Genomic DNA, 20,548 nt, shown 5'->3' with positions numbered 1-20,548 from the left:
GATAATACTAACTTTTATTTTTGAATAAAACTATTAAAACAAAAGGTTTTATGATCTCAGAGATACAAGTAAAAAAAGATCAGACCATCACAGCGATGTTGCTTGTGTATAGTTGCTTGTGATGGTTCCGTTACTCAAAAACAAATAAAAACAACTCTCTCTTTCACGTTTACATTTTTACAAAGTAATACAATTACTCTATTGTGTTTTTAATCTTATTAAATAAAAACTCAAATTAAAAATCAATTTATTTATTGCTTTTAAAAGTTTCGTTTCACATTTGATCGCAGGGTTAAAATGATCTCCATCACCGCAATATTTATTGTTTGAGTTTGTTCAAACAATAAATATTGTGATAATGGTACGGAGATGACTCAGCGAAATGAAATATACCTAAAGATCAATTATTGTATCTAAATCATCTTCATTTGATTGACGATAACGGCTGTTTGCTATCAAACCATTTTTACGAGCCTCGTAGACCTAAGAAATATTTAGATATACTTGCATCTGATAAGATAAAGTACGAATACTGTCTCAATATACAGTTATCATTATAACTCGTTAAATGTTTTTATTATAACATATTTGAAAATTAAAAAAAAAGTTAAGAATAAAAAATAGTTATCACATTTTTTACTATTTCTCAAACATTTTAGTAACCTCATTTAAAAAACTGTTAATGGCATCCGTGTATCCATCGCACTGCCAGGTGTCATTATGTGACCCAGTATCAAACCTCTCAATACGCTTCATACAAGCTCCAGATAACTAGTAAAAATTACAATAACAAAATCATTAAATTCATACAAACAGAACAGCTATAAAATTATAAAATGTAAAAACCGAAAGTATATTACCATAAAATGATGAGAGTTTTAAAAATTATAAAAACTTATATTAATAACTTGATGGATTTTTCGTTCTTCATACAATTTAAATGTAGTAGTATTGATAGGGCTCAAAACTTTCCGGTCGGATATAATGAGCAATAACTCGAGAAACGCTTAACGAATTATATATAACGACGTTTTATAAACATATATCTCATTGCATTGGTGTTTTACTAATACAATCAGTTTATCAGCCCAAAATAAGTAAACAATTGAATAATCGGAAAAAAGGTTTTGGAAACTTTTTTTCAAAATACAACCTACTCACATTCAAAAATTAAAAAAATCGCTAAACCTTCAATTGGAGACATATTAAGGACACTCAAACTTACGAATAAAAAAAAAGGTGGTGGAAGGAAGAAAGCTTTTGTTGACAAAAACAAAGTGAGTTCCATCATCCAGTCAATTACAAGAAATTCAAACCAATCCCAAAGAGATCTCGCCAAAAAGTTCGAATGCACTCGTTTCCTTGTCAGAAAAGCACTCAATATCAAGTGTTTGAAGGCTAACACCAATAAAAAAAAACAAAAAATCCGAAACGATCAATTGATGGAGAATTAAAAGCAATTCGCCACGCAAGGAAACTCGTCAAACTTTTCAACCGAGAAAATCTATGCATTATTGAAGACGATGAAACGTTCTGCAAAAAGGATTTCTCACAGTTGCCCAGCCATCAACATTATTATCAGTCAAAAGGTGTCTATGTCACCAACAAATTTAACTATATTCAGACAGAAAAGTTTGCTTCGAAGATCCTCGTGTAGCAAGCGATTTGCTTTTGTGGCCTTAAGGGTGCTCTATTCGACACTCGAAAGACTTTGTCTTACGATATGTACATCACCGAATGTCTTCCATGCTGTTTGTTAACAGACACAAGTCAGTTATCTTTAGGCCGGATTTGGCAACAATCCATATTCCAAGAAACAAAGGAGTGGTACGATGAAAATGGAATCAACATCGTCCTGAAAGTAATCGAGAGTTACTGCGCACATGTAAAAGGAAGCTTGTTGAAAAGCAACAAATCAGCGAAAGATGACGAAGTGTTTAAGCAAAAAGAGATAGCAGTATCGAAAAAGGTCACTGTAAGTAGGTACGTGCATTTCTGGGTTTTTACGGCACCGATTTTATAGACAAAAACTGTGACCTTTTTTTTCACAGCGTGCTCGAAGTCGGTGTGGTAATGTATTTATTTGTCTTTTTTTTTTAGAACTTTATATCAGCTTAGACTTTATTAAAAAAGTAGAATGTTTTATGCTGAATAAATTATGGTTTTTTTTACGTGTTATAAATTTTTCAGTTTTTTTTATTGCTATTTAAAATTGTGTTCCTGTTCTGGCACTGCATTGATATTGAAGGCATGTTGGTACATATTTGAAATTTTCCAGTCAACTGTATAGATCTATTTTCTATGTGCCTGCCAAATTTCATTAAAAAATATTCATGACCACATACTGTATTTTATTAGAACTGTTATTTATATATTTATAGTTCATTGAAATTCATTAGTAACGATAAAAATAAGACAAAAACGCTGAGGCTTTTAATGTATTTAAAGATCACCTCCAATAATTATATATATATATATATATATATATATATATATATATATATATATATATATATATATATATATATATATAATTATTGTAAATATTGCAAAAAAAAAACGCGATATTTTTTATGTATGTTTTATAAAATTTTATTATAAATTTTACTACTACGTTTTAATCATTAAAAATACTTTGTTTCTTTAATTCGAAACTTTTTTAGTTAGGTTTTTTAATCGTTTTGCACATTTCACTATGCAAAATCATGCGCAAATTAACAATGATTCTATTACAAAGCTGCCGTTAGCCGAACGCGAGTTTTATACGAAAGTTGCATTTTTCTTAAGCAATGCTTCATAAAAATAATGTTACTTAAATGAACATAACTTTTTTTGTAATGATTCTTTTTTCATAAATTTTTCACCATTTTATTACAAATTCAGAGCTCTTTCGAACCATATATAAAACTTGAATAAATAAATGGTTTGAAATTTTTACACACGTACCTACTGAAAGCAATATCCAGGTCATGATGGCACCTACTCTCAAAAAAAAAATTCGATTACGTTCTAAGCATCCTTTGAAATCTGTACAAACTGATAAAAAACTTTAAATGATACAATAAAGTTCAATATAAAAAAAATTTGGAATTAATTCGTTAAGTATTTCTCGAGTTATTGCTAATTATATCCGACTGGAAAGTTTTGAGCCCAATCGATAAATATTGATGCTCATTGTAAAACTATTTAATTAGGTTTGGTTAAATTTTAAAGTTTATTAAAACTTATTTTATAATTATTGAAATTTAACAGCAAATTGAGCTTATATATTAAGATTTAATATATTCGTCAAGTAAATAAATACTTCAATCCCAATATCTTAATGATCTGCTTTTATTCCCAAATATTTAATGTGGTTTGGTCATTCATTTTACAAATTTTTGATTTTGGGAACAAATGCCAGAAATTTAATTGGGAAAAAAATATACTATAAACTATATTCTTAAACATGTGTATTATGATCAACCTAAAAAGTAAGCATTTGTGTAACTTACATTATAAAGTTGTGCCATTTGCTTTGGCGGAACAAGTTGATCTACGAGTCCAGAAAGAAATAGTGTGGGTGTAGTTATCAGAGCAACTCTTTCTATTGAAGGAAACTAAAATGTAAAAAAAATATACTTAATTGAATATAAATGTATAGCGGTTTTAAACTAAATGTATCATTTTACATAACATTTATATTTAATTTCTTTTTATAATCATATTGTAAATCTTTTGAAGTTCATAAACTTAAATATACTACTAAATATTATATACTACTAAATATTATAGAAAAAAACTTGAAATATTATAAAATAAAAAAAAATATAATAAGTAACAAAAATATAAATAATTAAATAAAAAACTCAACTTCAACAGAAAGTTTGAAACACTATTATGGTATTGCTGTTATAAATTAGTTTAAATATTGGGCGTGTAACTTTGCTTCTGCCATTTTTTTCTCAAAATTTAAGGCTTTATTTTCAAAAATTGATATTACATTTATGGTTCAAAGTATTGTCCATCACTAGCCACTACTTTTTCCCATATATCCAGCAACAAACAAATCCTGCATCAAAAAAACTCATTTCCCTTTAAGGTGGATGCACTCATCAATCCAATTTTTCACTTCAGTAAGAATCAAAATTCTGATTAGCCAGGCCATTAGCCATTTATCGGAAAAGGTGGTAATCAGATGAAGCAATGTCAGAAAAGTATGGCAGGTGTGGTAGAACTTCCTATTTCAGCGTTTCCAAGTGCATTTTCACCGGTTGTGCCACACGGCGGCAAGCACTGTCATAAAGTAAAATCACTTTGTCGTGCCTTTCCTCATATTGCTGCCATTTTTCCTTTAGTACCTGTCTCTAACGCATCAGTTCCACCGAAATGTCATTGAAACCATTCACAACACGCTCTTTCACTAATAGCTGTCTCACCATACGTATCCAAGAGCATTCGATGAACCTCAGCTGCAGATTTCTTTGAATTAAACGTGCAAAGTAAAACTTCTCACAAATGACGATAATTTAGCTCGTAAATTGACATTTTAAAGCAATTAAAAATATATGAAACGAGTACAATATAACTTATGTTTGGAAATGGTGCTTTTGACAGACTTAACGTGTCTCAAAAAATTATTCGACCAAACATTTTTTTAAATATTTTTCCTAAAAAAAAGTGCTGTATTTTCCTAAATTTAGACTTTTTTGGTAAACTCAAGATTAATGAAAATAAAAGAACATGTTTTTAAAAAGATTTTATTTATTTTAATGTAAAATATAAATCACAAGGTTTTCAGTCTTAAAATAAAGGAGCTTAGGTTGTTTTTTTATTGTCAAAAAAATATTCGACCAAACACATTATTTGTTTCATAACAAATTATTATATAACAAAACAATTATTTTAATACTTTGTTGGGCCTCCCTTTGCTTGGATTACAGCTTCTAGACGTCTAGGCATTGATTCAACTAAAGTTTTGTTTCTTCTGGTTGAATCTTTTCCCAGGCTTCTTCAATTGCCACTTTGAGGTTATCTTTTTTGGAAAAAGACCGATCTCCAATTTTTTGGTCTAAAATTTCCCACAAATGTTCAATTGGATTAAGGTCCGGTGATTGTGCGCGCCATTCCAAGACCTCGACATTATTTTCAGCAAGCCACTCCTTGGTTTTAGTGGCACTATGCTTGGGATTGTTATCTTGCTGAAATGTAAAATCAGATCCTAGCCGAAGTTTTCGAGCAAATGACTTCAAATTTTGCTTTAATATGTTTCTGTATTGCACCTGATCCATTAAAGTATCAATAAATTGGAGTTTTCCGACACCCTTCCAATCCATTGAACCCCATACCATCATGTTACCGCCGCCATACTTGACAGTTCCTCTCACGCAGCTTAATTGGTAGGCTTCTCCGGTTTTTCTCCAAACTTTTTGGGCTCCATCAGATGACTTTAAGTTGAATTTCGATTCGTCGCTCCACAGGATCTTTTTCCAAAAACTTAACGGCATGTTTTTGAACTTCTTAGCAAACTCCAATCTTCTTTTCATGTGTTTCTTACTCAAATATGGTTTATTACGCACAAGTCGCCCTTGAAATCCCTGGTCTCGGATACAATTTCTGATTGTCTGATGGGATAATTTGATTCCATAATTCTCTTCAGCTTGCTCAGCCAGTTTTCGAGCAGAAATGAAGCGATTTTTCTTGACTTGTGTAATTAAGTTTCTATCAAAACTCTTAGAAGTCTTTTTTTTGCGACCCTGCCCTTCTTTTGTGGCTGTTGTTCCAATCAAATTATACTTCTTCATTATGTCAGATACTGTATTATGAGGAATTCCAGTTTCTTGCTGCACCTGACGAAAGGCTTTACCCTGATTGACTAGATTAACAGCTAAATTTCTCTGAGAAACAGTCCAGTGACGTTTACCCCCCACCATTTTACTTAAAAAAACATGAAACCTTTTTTTTATACATAATTTTTTTTTTTACTACAAAAAGACTTGCTAAAATATTTCAACAAATTTTACATAAAATTAATTAAACTTACCTAAATATCGCTTGGTCGGATAATTTTTTTACAAGCCTATTCAATACTAAGTTTCTCTTAGGACAAATAATAAACCAACTGAAGCATGAATCAAAAAATATGAACGCTAAATAACATACTATTCCCAATAGAATTAAAATGACAGACAAAGTAAGTATCACTATTCATTGTTTTTAGTATAATTTAGAGCGTAAACATTTTTTTTTGGGAAAAACTTATTTGGTCGGATAATTTTTTGAGACACTGTATAAAGTTGCCAAATGATACTTTAGATCCAAAAGTTCTATTCACCACGTGCCTCTAACAATATCTATTAAAAAACAGCGGAAGCAAAGTTATACACCTATTAATTGGTATGTATACCTTATTTTTATAGCACCAAGATGGTAGTTTGTTCAGCCACATAAATAAATGGCGTGCCATATCAGGAATACTCGTAAATGTATTCTCTACAATAATTGCAAAAAGTAAGTTCATATATTTTTTATATGAAGCAACAGCAAAGGTTACAGCACCACCAAGAGAAGACCCATACAATACAAGTTTATCATGATCAATATCAGAATGAGAGAGGAGATACTCAATAGCAGCTATAGCATCTAACTCAAATCCTATATAAAAATTACATTAGGGCTAAAACATTATTTAAGCAACATAATAAATAAAAACAATAAAACAATAATAATTTTATTAATAATAATTTTGTAGTTTACATAGACAGAGCTAGCAATTAAGATCAAAGGGGCAATATGAGATGTTGTGGACCTAACTGTTTTTATTTCAAGATAAGTTGTCGTAAGCTGATAAGTTTTGTTAGTTATTGTGGGCCTAGCTGTTTTAATTGCAAGATAAGATAAATTTATTAATAACTTTTAAAAAAGTAACTTGTACTTGATGTTTAATAATGCCAGTCAATTTAGATGTTTGCCACTCATTGTGCTATGCAAACAGTTTAAGTCTACTATATGTTCATTTTAATTGTGTTGAGCTTACTAGGATTGTTAAATATAATTTGTTCAGAATTATCATATGGGGAGGAGCACAATTCCTACAATTTAAGATCATAAAGGCATTATTTTGTGAAAGTTTAAGCCTTTTTGTTTCCAAATTATCTCTAATAAACCTTTGTAAGAGAAGAATATTTATTAACCAAAACAGTAGAATTAAATTTATCAGAAAAAATTATCCTAGTATTTTAACTTTTTTAATGCTGTAATTATCAACAATATCAACATTAAACTGCTGGAATACTTTACTAATGCATAAAGGTTCGTCAACTGTTAATTGAATCATACAGTGTCAAGAATAAAAACAGACATTCTTGAAATTATTAGAAAATTTTGCTTATTTAATGTCTTTGACAGCTTTTTGACTATACAAAGACTTGTTATCACTTACACAAGTTTAAATCAAAGAGTGTGTTTTATTCAAATCAATTATTTGTTTTTACATACATAGTGAAACACTGTGCAATTCTTCTGGTATTTTATATTAAAATGTTTGTAAGAATTCCATTTGTATCTGCAAAAACATTGGAGTTATGATTTAAACTTCTCCACCAATTATTCCATTCAAAACACAAACTATCAATTGGAAACTGCATAAAATACTGGGGATTCTACTTTATCAGGTCACAACCTAACATAGTAAAACCTCTTTAAGATGTTTGTAATATATCAATAGTTAAATTATTAACAACTGAAAGAATATCATTTTAAAACTATTTGTTTTTTTTTTTTGTGATTCCAAAAAGTTTTGTTGTTTATTTAGGATTTTTTAAATGCTTGTTTTTAAACCACCAGCCTCCCTGTGTCCAGAGTAAGTTAGGCCTTACTTTATAAGAATAAATATAGTATCTGAGTCAAGATTTTACAAATCTTGTGAAATTGTTTTCTTTTTTCATAAAGCAGATTTTTCATTGTGTCATTCTTCATCAATCTATATATATTCATTAGATACTCTTTTTTTTTCTTTTAGTTTATATCAACCAGATTTATATCCACAAGCTTTAGAATAGTGTTCTATTCTTCATGATGTAAATAGCCAAAAATAAAAAATATTTTTTTACATTCAAACCAGGTCAGCAACTAGTTAATTGATTAGTGCACCTATCAGTACTAATGTTAATTGTATATCCACAAAATAGTATGGATCAAAAGTTCTTCTTTTAAAAATCCAATAAAACAAATGATTTCTTTCATTTGCCTCAAACTATTGATTTTTTTAAAACTAAGCTTCTTGTTTATTTTTCAGTCTTGTTCAAATCAGTCTGCTCACTTAAAATAAATATTTTCTTTGAGTATAATGATAAATATTTACTTTCAGCTTTGTCAAGCAAACTAATTTGAACAAGAAAAACAAAACTAGTTACTTGTTTAAATTTCTGATGAATTCATTAAATAAATTTCAAAGATATTTTTTACATGTCTATACTCCTGATTAAACCTTTGGAATTTCTTACCTCAAATAGTAAAAAAGTATAAACATTTAATCCATTTAAACACAATTACAATAAGGTTTTTAAATTTCCTTGCTGTAGACTTCCATGACTTTAACAACTGCTTGTAGTAGATTTTGATGATAATTTTTTCATGGGGAAATTAAAAAAAAGCAGGCTTTGATAGATCTAACAAAGAATCAACTGCAGTAGTGAAAAATGCTATAGTTTTTAAAGTATTTGATCAAAAAGTCTTTCAAAATAAATTTTCAGTTGCTATTCTCTAGATACTAGATAACAGTTTAAAGAATATTCCTTTGATACACTTGAAATTAACAGTGAATAATGTACACATTTGTATTCTAGTAACTAATACACACAGATTCTAATAACACACAAAACTAATATCAACAAAATATTCATGACATAATATCTGTATACATAATATATGTATACTGTTAATGATTATTTTATGATGATGTTGAGTTTGATGTTAACAATTTTAACAGAATCTATAAAAAAAAAGCCTAACTGTAATGAACAATCAAAACATCATTAGAGGTACATCTAAACTATATAATAGACTGAATGTTGTATTCATATGTACCAAACAAAAGATATTGAAATGGAGAATATTAGGCTTGACATAAACTAGAATATGCAATCAAAAGTATTTTTCAGATAAAGAAGAGAATATAACAAATTACTATCTAGTGATATCTAGAGAATACTGTTTAGTTGATTCATCTCATGAATACTACAATACTATTGTGAAGCTGGTATTGAAGCTAAAACAAAGAAAAAGTTGAAGATCTATGCTAAATATTTAGTGTGGTTAGTGATTGTGCAAGGTGGCAGAGTTTCTGAACCTTATGCCACATCTGGAGCATTAAACAAGCATGTTTACCTTGAAGAGTGTGTCAAGAAGCATCTACTTCCATTCATAAACAAACTGAGGCAAGAAAACTACGTTATCTTCTGGCCAGATATGGTTAGCTGGCATTATGCATGATTTGTGTGCAATTATCTAGATCAATAAAAAATTGACTTAGTGACCATGTAGAGCTATGCACCAGCTATACCTAACCAAAGACCAATAGAACATTTCTGGGTAAAGAGAACATATAACAGTTGTATAAGAAAGGTGACAATATTCATAGTTTAAGAATATCTGAATAAAAGATTTCAAAGGACGTAGCTAAGATAAGTGGGGCTAATATGTTTATTCATTTCAAGCATTACCTGTAGGATGGTTCTCATAAAGGCCTATAATTTGATATAGATCAAATAAAGATTTTTTATTCTTTACATTAACTTTATATATTATAGAATTCCATATACCTTTGAATTTTGTTCAACTAAACCTTGACTATGCTTTAAAACTTTTATTTTTTTCTGTGTTTTTATAAATATATTTATACTACTACACAATCACCTTTTGTTAAAAAGTCAATTTTAGCGTACAAAAAACATTTTCTTGTATAATTAATTACACTTGAATAAAATCTCCACAACATTTTTAAAGGAAAAAATTTTTTTTTACAATGCCTGGAAAAAAAATCATAGATGGAATATTTTGAACCTCCTGGCCAATCTCCAACTATTTAGTCTCTAGGCCTTCAGTTTTTGGCCTTCCAAGTCCTGAATAAATATATAATGAATGTAAAAATTATCAGCTCATTTGACTTTTTTATTGGAAAATAAACATTTATCTTAATTTTATTAAAACATTCATGTAAAGTACTGATAGAAATTGACTATAATACTAAACCAGAAAAGTTTTAAAGTTAATTAATTTGTCATATTGTTAGTACAAGAAGATATAATTAACAGTAATAACTTGATGAATATTTTTATAACATAATATAACAATATAACAGTAATAACTTGATGAATTTTTCAACTAATTATGCCACTGACCAACTGCAACTATGAAAAAATTAAGAAGACATGACCAAGCTAATGCAACACAATAAAAATAATGAAAGAAGGTAGAAAAACACAATTACAAGAAGTTTAACTGATTGACAGGTTTAAAATAAGCCAGAGATTTACTTGCACATTACTAAAAAAAAAAAAAAAAAAACTTCAATAAAAAGCATTAAAAAAAAAGAAAAAAGTCCTGTCAAACACAAATTAGGTATCGATACTTCTGATGAAATACCCAATAAGAAAAGATACTATAATTTCTATCAGTTTTTGAATTTTTATTAATGCTCAAACTGTTTATCAAACTGAAAATTGCATATATGCAGCAGTGATTGGACTATGATCAAATGTGTACACTGGTAGTATAGAGTTGATCATTATCTGCCATTAATTAAAATGTAAAAAGTAATCAACTGTGCACTCCTTCCCCATACACAGGCCTCATAAAATCACAATGGTAAATGTCACAAAAAATATTGGCAGTAATTTTCATTCATTCTATTAAGGAAATAAAAATAAAACATGGCAATAGTAACTCTAAAAAATTTATCAAATATATGTTAGTATGAGATTAGCAAAAAGAAAACTCTTGTTTAACTTTACATTTAAAGAGTGACCCCTTTCTTTAAATATAAAGTTAAACCATAGAGTCAGGAAACACAAAAAAGTCATATGGAAATCCTCAATTGAGAGTAATAAATTACTTAAACAAATCTATTTGTAAAGCTATTGCACATCCAATTCAAGCAACTCCATGATACTCAAGTTTTAATAAGGGATTAAACCATTTGAGTACAAAATAAAAATCATTATTTTAACAAATTATGCTAAGGTACATAAAACTCCAAGATAAGTTGTTCTCAAAGTTATAACTCTTAGAAAATTCAATACCAATTTATCAAAAATTAGGATACTTTTTGTGTAATCTTTATTGTATCTTTTTTTATTTTATTTTATTTTTTTGTATTGTTTATACAACAATACAAAATTAACAAACTATCTTATCAAAAGCAACTTTTAGCAGTGACTAAATTTTTTAAATTTACATAAAAATTATATAAAATTTATGCAATTACAAAAAAATTCACAAAAAAATCATCATTCAATTTATTTAGTTTAATTCATAATCCTAATTTATAGAATCTTAGATATCTTTCTCACAAATTCAGAAACATTCACGTAAACAGTTTAAAGAAATCAAAATTAAAACTTTTTGTATCATTTAATGTTGAGAGTTTGTGTCATTAAAATTATTTTGAGAAAAATTTTAAGAACACCTTGAAAAAAAAACGCTTTTCCCTAGCAAAAAAAAAAAAAAAAGGTATGTATGTATGTATGTATGTATGTATGTATGTATGTATGTATGTATGTATGTATGTATGTATGTATGTATGTATGTATGTATGTATGTATGTATTTATGTATGTATGTATGCTTATGCCCCATAAATTGATGGACTTTTGTTCAAAATTAACAAGATACTAATTTGATGAAATTTTAATACAATCAATTAACTGTACACCTAATTACATACAATAATAATGCAAAATAATTGAATAACTAGACTTAAGACTACACACCTAAAGAGAAAAATAGAATGCCAAAAGAAATTTCAATGCATCTAATTTTATTTAGAAAGTAAAACAGCACTCTGCAATTGTATTATAAAATGTAAGTGTATAACAAATTAAATAATGTACTTTAAGACAGTATATAATTTATTATACCTTAAATAAATACCTTTTTCACTGGGTATGCCATCACTCTTGCCATAACCTCTGTAATCTAGTAAAAATATATTGCTACCAGTATATGCATATAAAACTTGAGCATTTGCAAACCTGTGTCCAATATTACCAGCATTTCCATGAAACATAATAATTGTTGGAGCTATACTTAATCGAGTACCATTCTGCTTTAAAAATATAGCATTTAAAGTCACTCCATCCCGTGTTTTTATATATAAATTCTCATAAGGTACTCCCAAGTATCTTGGAGATTGAACATATATTCTTGAGTTTTCTGGTTGATCAGGAAAATATAGCAAAGCATCTTGATAGTGATAAAATGCTCCTATAAAAGCAGCACTTAGCAAAAACACTGTAATTATTCCTCCATACAACCAATATAGGAGGAAGATAAACAACATAGCTACACTACATACTTTCCAAAACCGTATAATAAGAGAGATGACTATCCGACCTATTGTTTCAATTGAGCGAAACCCAGAGCGTTTCAGAGAAATTTTTTTCTCTCTTGTAACATGACTCTCCATTCTGCTACAAAATGTAAAAGGCATCCAGCATTATTTTTCTTTACACGAGATAAAATTATCAGACAAAATATATCATAATAAACTTCAAAAAATAAGTAGTTTGATAGTCTGTAAGCATCTAAGCTTATCATATTTTAAAACTTTATTATTGTTTTTAAAAGAGTATTATAACTATATAACATATAGCAACATTATTTTTATACTATGTGACATGTAAACAATCATCCTCTTTCTTAATTTTGTAGACATTCCGTGATTTAAATTACAGCCGGAAAAAAAATGCATCATAACTTTATGTCCGGTTAAAATTTTAATACCGGTTCTAAAACTATATAACTTTTAATAAATATTTTACTATAATTATAGACCGTTTTAAAGAATTATTGAGACATGATTGTTGTTATTAGGATTTATAACATTATAAACATACCTTTTCAATGACGATTTTTTAAAAAGATGAAAAAAAAAGATTTTAAAAAATGTGCATTTTTGGTGTAATCGAAATTGGAAGATTTTCAAAACTGCTTAATTATATTTGTCAGTTTTATGTCCTAATTGAAAATATGGATTCTTTTTTTTAAAAAAAACCACTAAACAAACAGTTGTCAGTGCATACTTGAAAGATAATAGATTTACTGTTTTAAATTATACTGTCTTAAGACTTGGCTATTTCCTTGTATAACATAAACCAATTGATTATTTAATACAAAAGACTAAAACTCAATTACTAAAATTTTCAGGTACGCATACATTTTAAGGTACAAGTACGTGTAGTGTATTTGAACCACTTCTTTTAGCAATGCAAGATTTCCAGTGTACTAACTATACAATGAGTGAATTTTATTTGCGATGGGACCGAATGCAAATACAAGTAATAGAAATAATCGATGGAGATATTCAGCTGCAAATTAAACATATCACTGCATTAAAAGATTATTCTTCAATAATTTTGATCGTTCTCAAGATATTTGTGACAATAACAATGAATTTGCTGTTTATATCAATTCATTATTAAGTTCTGAGATTTGAATAGACGAAGATAAAAATTGGAATGAAGTTTAGGTTGTCACTCAAGTGATGGTGCAGCATTTTCTCAAGTCAGAGTTGAAAGAGATTTCAGTGGATTTGCACTCGTTCATCATATAAAATGCTTGAACGATCCTTGTCGAAAATAATTTGGGTTTGTTAGCAAAGGTTAATTTTGTTTAAGTATTAAAAATTTAAAGAGAAATATATTTGGATTAAAACAACAAAACTAAATACAAAAGAAAAAAAAATATTAAAAAAAAAAATTAAAACACCATTTCTTTCCGATAAAACGATCTATTATTATTATTATAATTATTATTATTATTGTTATTATTATAATTATTATAATTATTATTATTATTATTATTACTATTATTATTATTATTATTGTTATTGTTGTTATTATTATTGTTATTATTAATATTATGATGATAATAATAATAATATTAATAATAATAATAATAATAATAATAATAATAATAATAATAATAATAATAATAATATAAATAATAATAATAATAATAATAATAATAATAATAATAATAATAATAATAATAATATAAATAATAATAATAATAATAATAATATAAATAATAATAATAATAATAATAATAATAATAATAATAATAATAATAATAATAATAATAATAATAATAATAATAATAATAATAATAATTATAATAACAATAATAATAATAATAATAATAATAGTAGTAGTAATGATAATACTAATAAAAATAATGTTCGGTAATGAAACGGTAATGTTCATTTACCGTTTATTTACGAGTTCTTTGATAAGATAATACGTTATCGTCATTAAGCACAAAAATCGTTTTTCTCTTCTAATCCGGGTTGGTTTTGATCGTTCTCGAGATTCTGAAGGTTTTTTTATTAGTAATACAGTAAGTGGCCAATACACTAGATCAGGGGTAGTTTTTTTAAATATTCAGTAAGGATAAATTTTCATGCGAAAAGAAAAACAACGGTGCAATTTGAAGCTTTCATTTACAAAGTATTGCTTGATAAAAAAATAAAGTTCAATCATTTTTGATATTTAATGGTTAATACTATATTGCATAGTTATTTCTTTTCCGATCTCTCGCTTTACCAACTCCCAAATGTTTTTAACGGGGGTTGAGATCAAGTAGATTGCTTGGCAATGGCAATTATCAATTTTCTTTCTCTTTTAAAACACTTTTCTTTCTTGACTTCTTTACATATGGTTTTGTCTCATCTATCTAACCACTTTGAAAAGACGCCCTGCTCCTTATCCACAAATGATGTAGCAAATTATTACTAATGGTTGATGCTTTATTGTTTCCACAATTCACAATTCCACAGTCAGGATGAAACTTTTTGTTTGAACTAAGATGGACTATGACTGTTTTGTACATCATTACTTGAAAGGTTACCTCTTTCAAAAAGCAAGTCTAGAACAATGTTTAGTGATAGGGACATAAATTTAAATAAATTATGAATGAAAGTGTGAATAGAAATATATTCAAAAATACCAATCCATCTTCAGCTTCCTGCGAAAGGTTTGGTCTAACACAACAACGTTTCGTAGATAGGCTTAGTCAATAGTTTTTGTGATTTATTTCTGTTCTCCATAATACACCTCTGGATGATACGGTTAGCTTTTGTTGTTATTTAGCTTTTAGAAAGTGGTCTCCTTGGACCATACACTTCTCTATTATCAATTTTCTCCTCATTTTTATTAGGTGTTACTGAGAAACCTTTACAATTTGTGTAATTTTTTTGCTGAGAGTATTCTGTAGAAGACATCTGATTTCAATAATTTTTGTTGGAGCAGTATCATACTTCTTTCTTATAGCTGAAAATTAAAATTTAGAACTTCAAAAAATGGGTAGCCTTGGGTATCTTTACATAGCTATGAAAAAATATACGAAATCTTAATTTATAGATAAGCACTCACTGATTAATTTTGAGTTCACAAAACAAATAATGAAATGAAAACTTAAGCTTTGAATTACGCTAAAATGCATAAAACTTTTAAACTATAAAATAAAGATGACTTCAAATTTTCCCAGATGCACCAGACTATGACTAGTGATTGTTGACAGCCGGAATTCCCAATTAGTAACATTTTAAAAAAACTTTACTAAGAATTTCTATTCTATGCTATACTATTATACTATTTTACTTTTATACTATTCTATATCTATTTCTTTTCTATACCAAGCTTGGTTACTAAGTTGGTTACACTGGGCAACAAGAAAAATTTTTCTTTTTTTGTATCTTTAACATTTTATTCAAATTATACTAATTTTGGGCTGAGAAAAAAAAAATGACAACTAAAATTTTTTATTAGCTCTAGTTTCTGAAATATAGAATAGCAATAAATTTTTTTTTCAGTTAATTTGCAACAGAGCACTATGACATATAATTTACATATTCTAACAACATTTAAAGTACATTTGTTTTTTTTTTATTAGAGATATATTCTAACAGCTTTAAACAAAGAAATCATGATTATTAAGTAATAACTCATGTTCATCACTAACAGCTCCACAATTGGGAGGGAAAAAGTCTAGGTGTGAGTGGAGGAAATGAATCTTGAGGGACATGTTACATCTAAGTTGATAATATTTTTGCAGAAGTACTGTATCCAATTGAATGTAGTTATAATCTTGTTTGTTGCCTAAAAATCCACAAATCACTCCTTAAGACCTTCCCACGTTTCCTTTTCTGGCCCCTTCAAAACTTCATCAAATGCAGGATCCTTCATAAGATGACGTATTTGTGGCCCAACAAAAATACCCTCTTTAACTTTTGCATCACTTACTTTTGGAAATTTTTTTCTTAAATATCTAAAAGCCTGTCCTTCTTTGTTCATACCTTTGACAAAATGTTTTATTAAACCCAACTTAATATGTAATGGTGGAAGAAGTACATCTTTCGGATCCACTAGTGATTCAGCAATAACATTTTTTTCTTCTATGTTGAGATTTCTTGCAGGCCAGTCTTCTTTTATATAATGTGAACTTCTGTCTCTACTGTCCCATATACACAAAAAGCAGCAGTATTTAGTATACCTTAATTGCATTCCTAAAAGTATAGCAATGACTTTTAGATAACCACAAATTTTCCATTTGTGTTCTTTGTAGTTAATTGAGTTGAGGAGAACTTTCATGTTTATTTAAGTCTCTTTCATGTGAACTACAAGAACAATAGGAACAGAAGGAAGATGGTTTCCATTGTGCAGTAATACAGCTTTCTAGCTTAGCTTAGATGAGTCTATTAATAATCTCCATTCAATTGGATCATAGTTCAAATTAAGACAATGCATTAATCCAAAAACATCAATGCAAACAACAAGATTATTTTTCTTCTCAAAAAAAGAAAGCAGATTCTGCTGCCGTTTTCTATAATGTGTAACCTTAACATCAAGATGGAGAAGATTCCACTGCTTTAGTCTTGACCCTAAAAGTTCTGCCTTTTCCTGTGACAAATCTCGAACAAGATCACTTAATTCTGCTTGACTCAATCTGTGTGGCGCAACATCTGTTAACACAAAATCAGGATCACTTGATATGGGAGACTTGTTTTCTTCTATTGCTACTTTATTTTCTGCTTCTAACTCACAACTTTGTGGTGGAGTAGGAACTGGTAAACTATCTGAATGTGGAATAGGTCGAATGACAGATGGAAGATTCGGATATTTATTTGTTCCTATTTTCTTCATTGACAAACCTGCCTTAATGGGTGGGGTCAAGCAGAAATAACAGTCATCTGTATGGTTTTTAGGCTCTCTCCATACCATAGGAACAGCAAAAGCCAAAGATCTTTTTTTATTTTTCAACCATTCTCGTAGGGTAACCGAACAAGAGTTACAGCACATATGTGGAGCCCATGACTTATCCTGCACCCCTACCTTCATATCGAAGTAATGCTGGTAAGCAGTCTGCAAGGAAAATGTTATTTCACCATAAATGTAACAAAAATTGTCCACTAAATTTACACACTTCCTTGGGCTGCTGATTTGTAAAATTTTATACAAGTAAATGAAAAAAAAAAAAAATTAGAATAGAATAGACCTGAAACTTTAGCAAACACACATAACTAGTATCTCAAGTTTTAAACATTAACAAAATAAAAATCAACCAATAAAAAGATGCTTTTCTACTTCAATTAAAATTTGGGATTACTTATGTTGTTTCAACTAAGATTGAATTATAAAAGTTATAAGTGCGTTATAAAAGTAATAACACTATTATAGTTTTATTACTTTTATACTGCAGTTAGTTAGTAGAGCGTTATTACTTTTGAAGTTTAAGTTTATTATTTTATATTTTATAATTTTTTTGCTAACAAATTTAAGTTGATTCGCCCCTTGTAAACAAAGCACACGGTTTTTGCATAAACTAAAGTTTTGAAGACTAGATATTTTTCCGGATTTTTCATTTCGCGATCACTTAATTCAACCCTTGTCATTTTCGAATTCAGCAGATTGGAATACATAAAAAATAACTAATTTTGGTTCCTAAACATAATCACTGTTCGACAGTGTTATTTATCATACTACTTGTGTTATTTCAATTTTTTAACAGTAATAACAGACCTTTCCGTTTTCACTTTAACCTTGATTTAGAACGAATCTTTTTTTGGGCTGCCTACATTGTATTTGTCTAAACTAGACTCTTTCCAATATGCCCAAAGCGCTACAGTAAGTATAAAAAAAAAACAATCCCATACGATTCCATCGAAATACGAATGCCCAATAGTGCTTAGATCTGTAAATACAACTTAGTTCGACGTTGTTCCCGTATTGAAAAAAACTTGATTTTATTTCAGTAGTTAACTTTTCTAGCCAATCAATTGGCTTATAAGGAGTTAAATAAGAAGCTTTTTAGAAAGGTAAGTTCTTTTTTTTTTTACTCGTTTGAAATGATAAAATTTCAACTCAGATTTAAAAATAACTTTAAAGAAAATAAATTTTTCTATTGTTTTCAGCTTGCAGAGGTCTAGTGTTTCCAGCTAACGGTTGGTTCCAACAATTCCTCGTTTTGTAAAGATCTGTTAACTAAAAATAGAGATGAAATAATGTTATTAATGAATTGTTCTTTCTTATTCCTCATTAACTTAAAGTATATTTAAACTTTTTACAAACCATTTTTCAAGTATCCGGATTAAATTAGTTGAGTACCCTCCTAAGAGCATAATTATTGTGGGGTATAAAAAACGGAATCGTTTATTTAGAATTAACACACCAATTTTTTTTTCAAAAGTATGCCTCATTAATTCCTAGAAAATTTAAAAGCAAAAATCTCAGAAACCTCAATATTTAACGTAACGGACTTAAGATGTAATACCATACATTTAATACATGAAAATGTAGGAAATTAGTTTCTAATTTTGAAATCATCATTTGTAAATGGGCGGTTAAATTAATAAATTTTTATAGAGAACTAAAAACTACCAAATAATCATTACTTCGAAATAGTAGAGGCATAAAAAGTTAAAATGTCACAAAAGATTTCCTATAAATTTTAATTCATTTCAGTAATCCATTTAAAATGTTTTGAAAATCACAACTTACAAAAATAGAGTTATAAAGAAAAAGAGAAAAAAAAATCTTTAGCCTAGAATTGAGTTGCGCGGAAGAAGTTACGTCAAGCGAATATTGATGTTGTTTCCTAAAAATCTAGTTAATTTTGTTTAAGTGGTTTTTTTATGACACTATTAGAGGCATTGTTACTGAGTTTGATAAGCATAAATTTTATACAAAATAATGTAGGGAGAATCTTTTAAGAGAAAATGTGGAATTGCAACGTTGTGATCGCTGCAGAAAGCTACACAGCCACATCAGTTCTTTATAGCTTCAACCTATCCTAAAATATTCTATTTACCTCTAAAATCATCATAATTACTTTTGAATAAAATTTGCTAAAATTCATTTTTAATTTTTTTAAAATTTACTTTTAATTTTTTTTTAAAATGGCTCTCTACCACTTTAGCAGTGCTCTGCTAAAAACCCAAACTACCGAAGCCTGACCCCAAAGCAGCCATTTTAGAGGGGGGCCACCAGTAGGCTAGCACAGTACTTCAGCTAAAAGACTTCTTGAAAGCATAAATAACACCATAAACATTTGTTTAAATTATTTTATTGGCTGGAAATGAAAGTTAAACAATAACACTTTATTTTTTGGCTGGAAATGAAAGTTAAACAATAACACTTTTTTCATGAAGAAAGTGGTTTATTTTACCAATTCTGTGGTGATTTGCAGTAAAGGTTCCACAAAGATAATCCAATCAATATTATTTGTGCAAGGAGGTGTGGTAAGTGACCCTTGATAATTAATATAATGAGCTTGGGAGTCCATAGGTAGGAAAAAGCTTAGTGGAAAAGCTTCTATCCAGACTTTTTTTTTTTTTCCTTTAAAAAAAAAAAAAAAAAAAAAAGTTGGGGTGATAAAAAAAAAATTGTCTTAAAAAATGATTGAGAAAATTAAATAATAACCTTACGTGGATTTTTGACCAACCCTGCATTTCTTGCAAATATCTCACTTAAAAAGGAGGGTTTTTTCTAAAATTGTATGAAATTGTATTACAAATGTATTAATACATAACTTTAAATATAACAAGCTAAAGTTTCATTTAGTACATACCTTGTTATCTAACTCCATGAATGTTGCAATAATAAGAGAGGTAGTATTATTTGTTACACTTTTATGGACCAAATGAACCTAAATTTTTAAAAATTAACTTAATAAAAATGTCTTCCTTTTAATATTTTTTACTTTTACTGAGAAATTTTTCAATAGTTTCTCCAAGATATTATTTGAGACCCAATATTTCTCTTTATCTGGATATGGCATACTCTCAATAACAATGT

The 20,548-nt window shown here is 28.3% G+C and overlaps 2 protein-coding genes across 13 annotated transcripts in view; both read right to left on the bottom strand.

Moving 5' to 3' along the window:
* Positions 1 to 157: 157 nt before the first annotated feature.
* On the bottom strand, positions 158 to 12,917 carry LOC145188976 (protein ABHD13-like). 4 transcript variants are annotated; one of them, XM_080065499.2, is made up of 5 exons: positions 12,129 to 12,917; positions 6,386 to 6,633; positions 3,495 to 3,599; positions 664 to 771; positions 158 to 483 (listed from the first exon to the last, which is right to left on the bottom strand). In XM_080065499.2, the coding sequence occupies exons 1-5, from the start codon at positions 12,685 to 12,687 to the stop codon at positions 394 to 396; spliced, it is 1,110 nt and encodes a 369-aa protein (XP_079921625.2). In that variant the 5' UTR covers positions 12,688 to 12,917; the 3' UTR covers positions 158 to 393. The 4 variants fall into 4 exon arrangements, 3 of the variants coding, with proteins under 3 accessions (XP_079921625.2, XP_089944499.1, XP_089944500.1); XR_016452792.1 differs by lacking the exons at positions 158 to 483; positions 664 to 771; positions 3,495 to 3,599 and adding an exon at positions 9,367 to 9,486 and having other exon boundaries at positions 6,499 to 6,633; positions 12,129 to 12,800; XM_090088373.1 differs by lacking the exons at positions 158 to 483; positions 664 to 771; positions 3,495 to 3,599 and having other exon boundaries at positions 6,510 to 6,633; positions 12,116 to 12,799.
* Positions 12,918 to 18,559: 5,642 nt separating this feature from the next.
* LOC149888546 (putative carbonic anhydrase 3) overlaps positions 18,560 to 20,548 on the bottom strand; it is a 17,694-nt gene continuing 15,705 nt past the window's right edge. For 6 of the 9 annotated variants that reach the window (XM_090089428.1, XM_090089435.1, XM_090089430.1 and 3 more), the window contains 4 exons: positions 20,322 to 20,399; positions 20,179 to 20,239; positions 19,920 to 20,089; positions 18,560 to 18,736 (listed from right to left, as the gene is read on the bottom strand). In XM_090089428.1, the coding sequence (XP_089945554.1) occupies positions 18,635 to 18,736; positions 19,920 to 20,089; positions 20,179 to 20,239; positions 20,322 to 20,399 (411 nt within the window). In that variant the 3' untranslated portion in view covers positions 18,560 to 18,634. Of the gene's footprint in view, positions 18,737 to 19,919; positions 20,090 to 20,173; positions 20,240 to 20,321; positions 20,400 to 20,548 lie in introns of all 9 variants that reach the window. The other 3 variants (XM_090089432.1, XM_090089433.1, XM_090089429.1) reach the window with 2 other exon arrangements.

Source organism: Hydra viridissima, unplaced genomic scaffold (assembly GCF_058129835.1).
Source record: "Hydra viridissima isolate aposymbiotic clone 2 unplaced genomic scaffold, HvirCarnegie_v1 scaffold_5, whole genome shotgun sequence".
Classification (NCBI taxonomy): Eukaryota; Metazoa; Cnidaria; class Hydrozoa; order Anthoathecata; family Hydridae; genus Hydra; species Hydra viridissima.
This window is presented reverse-complemented; position numbering and strand designations above follow the sequence as displayed.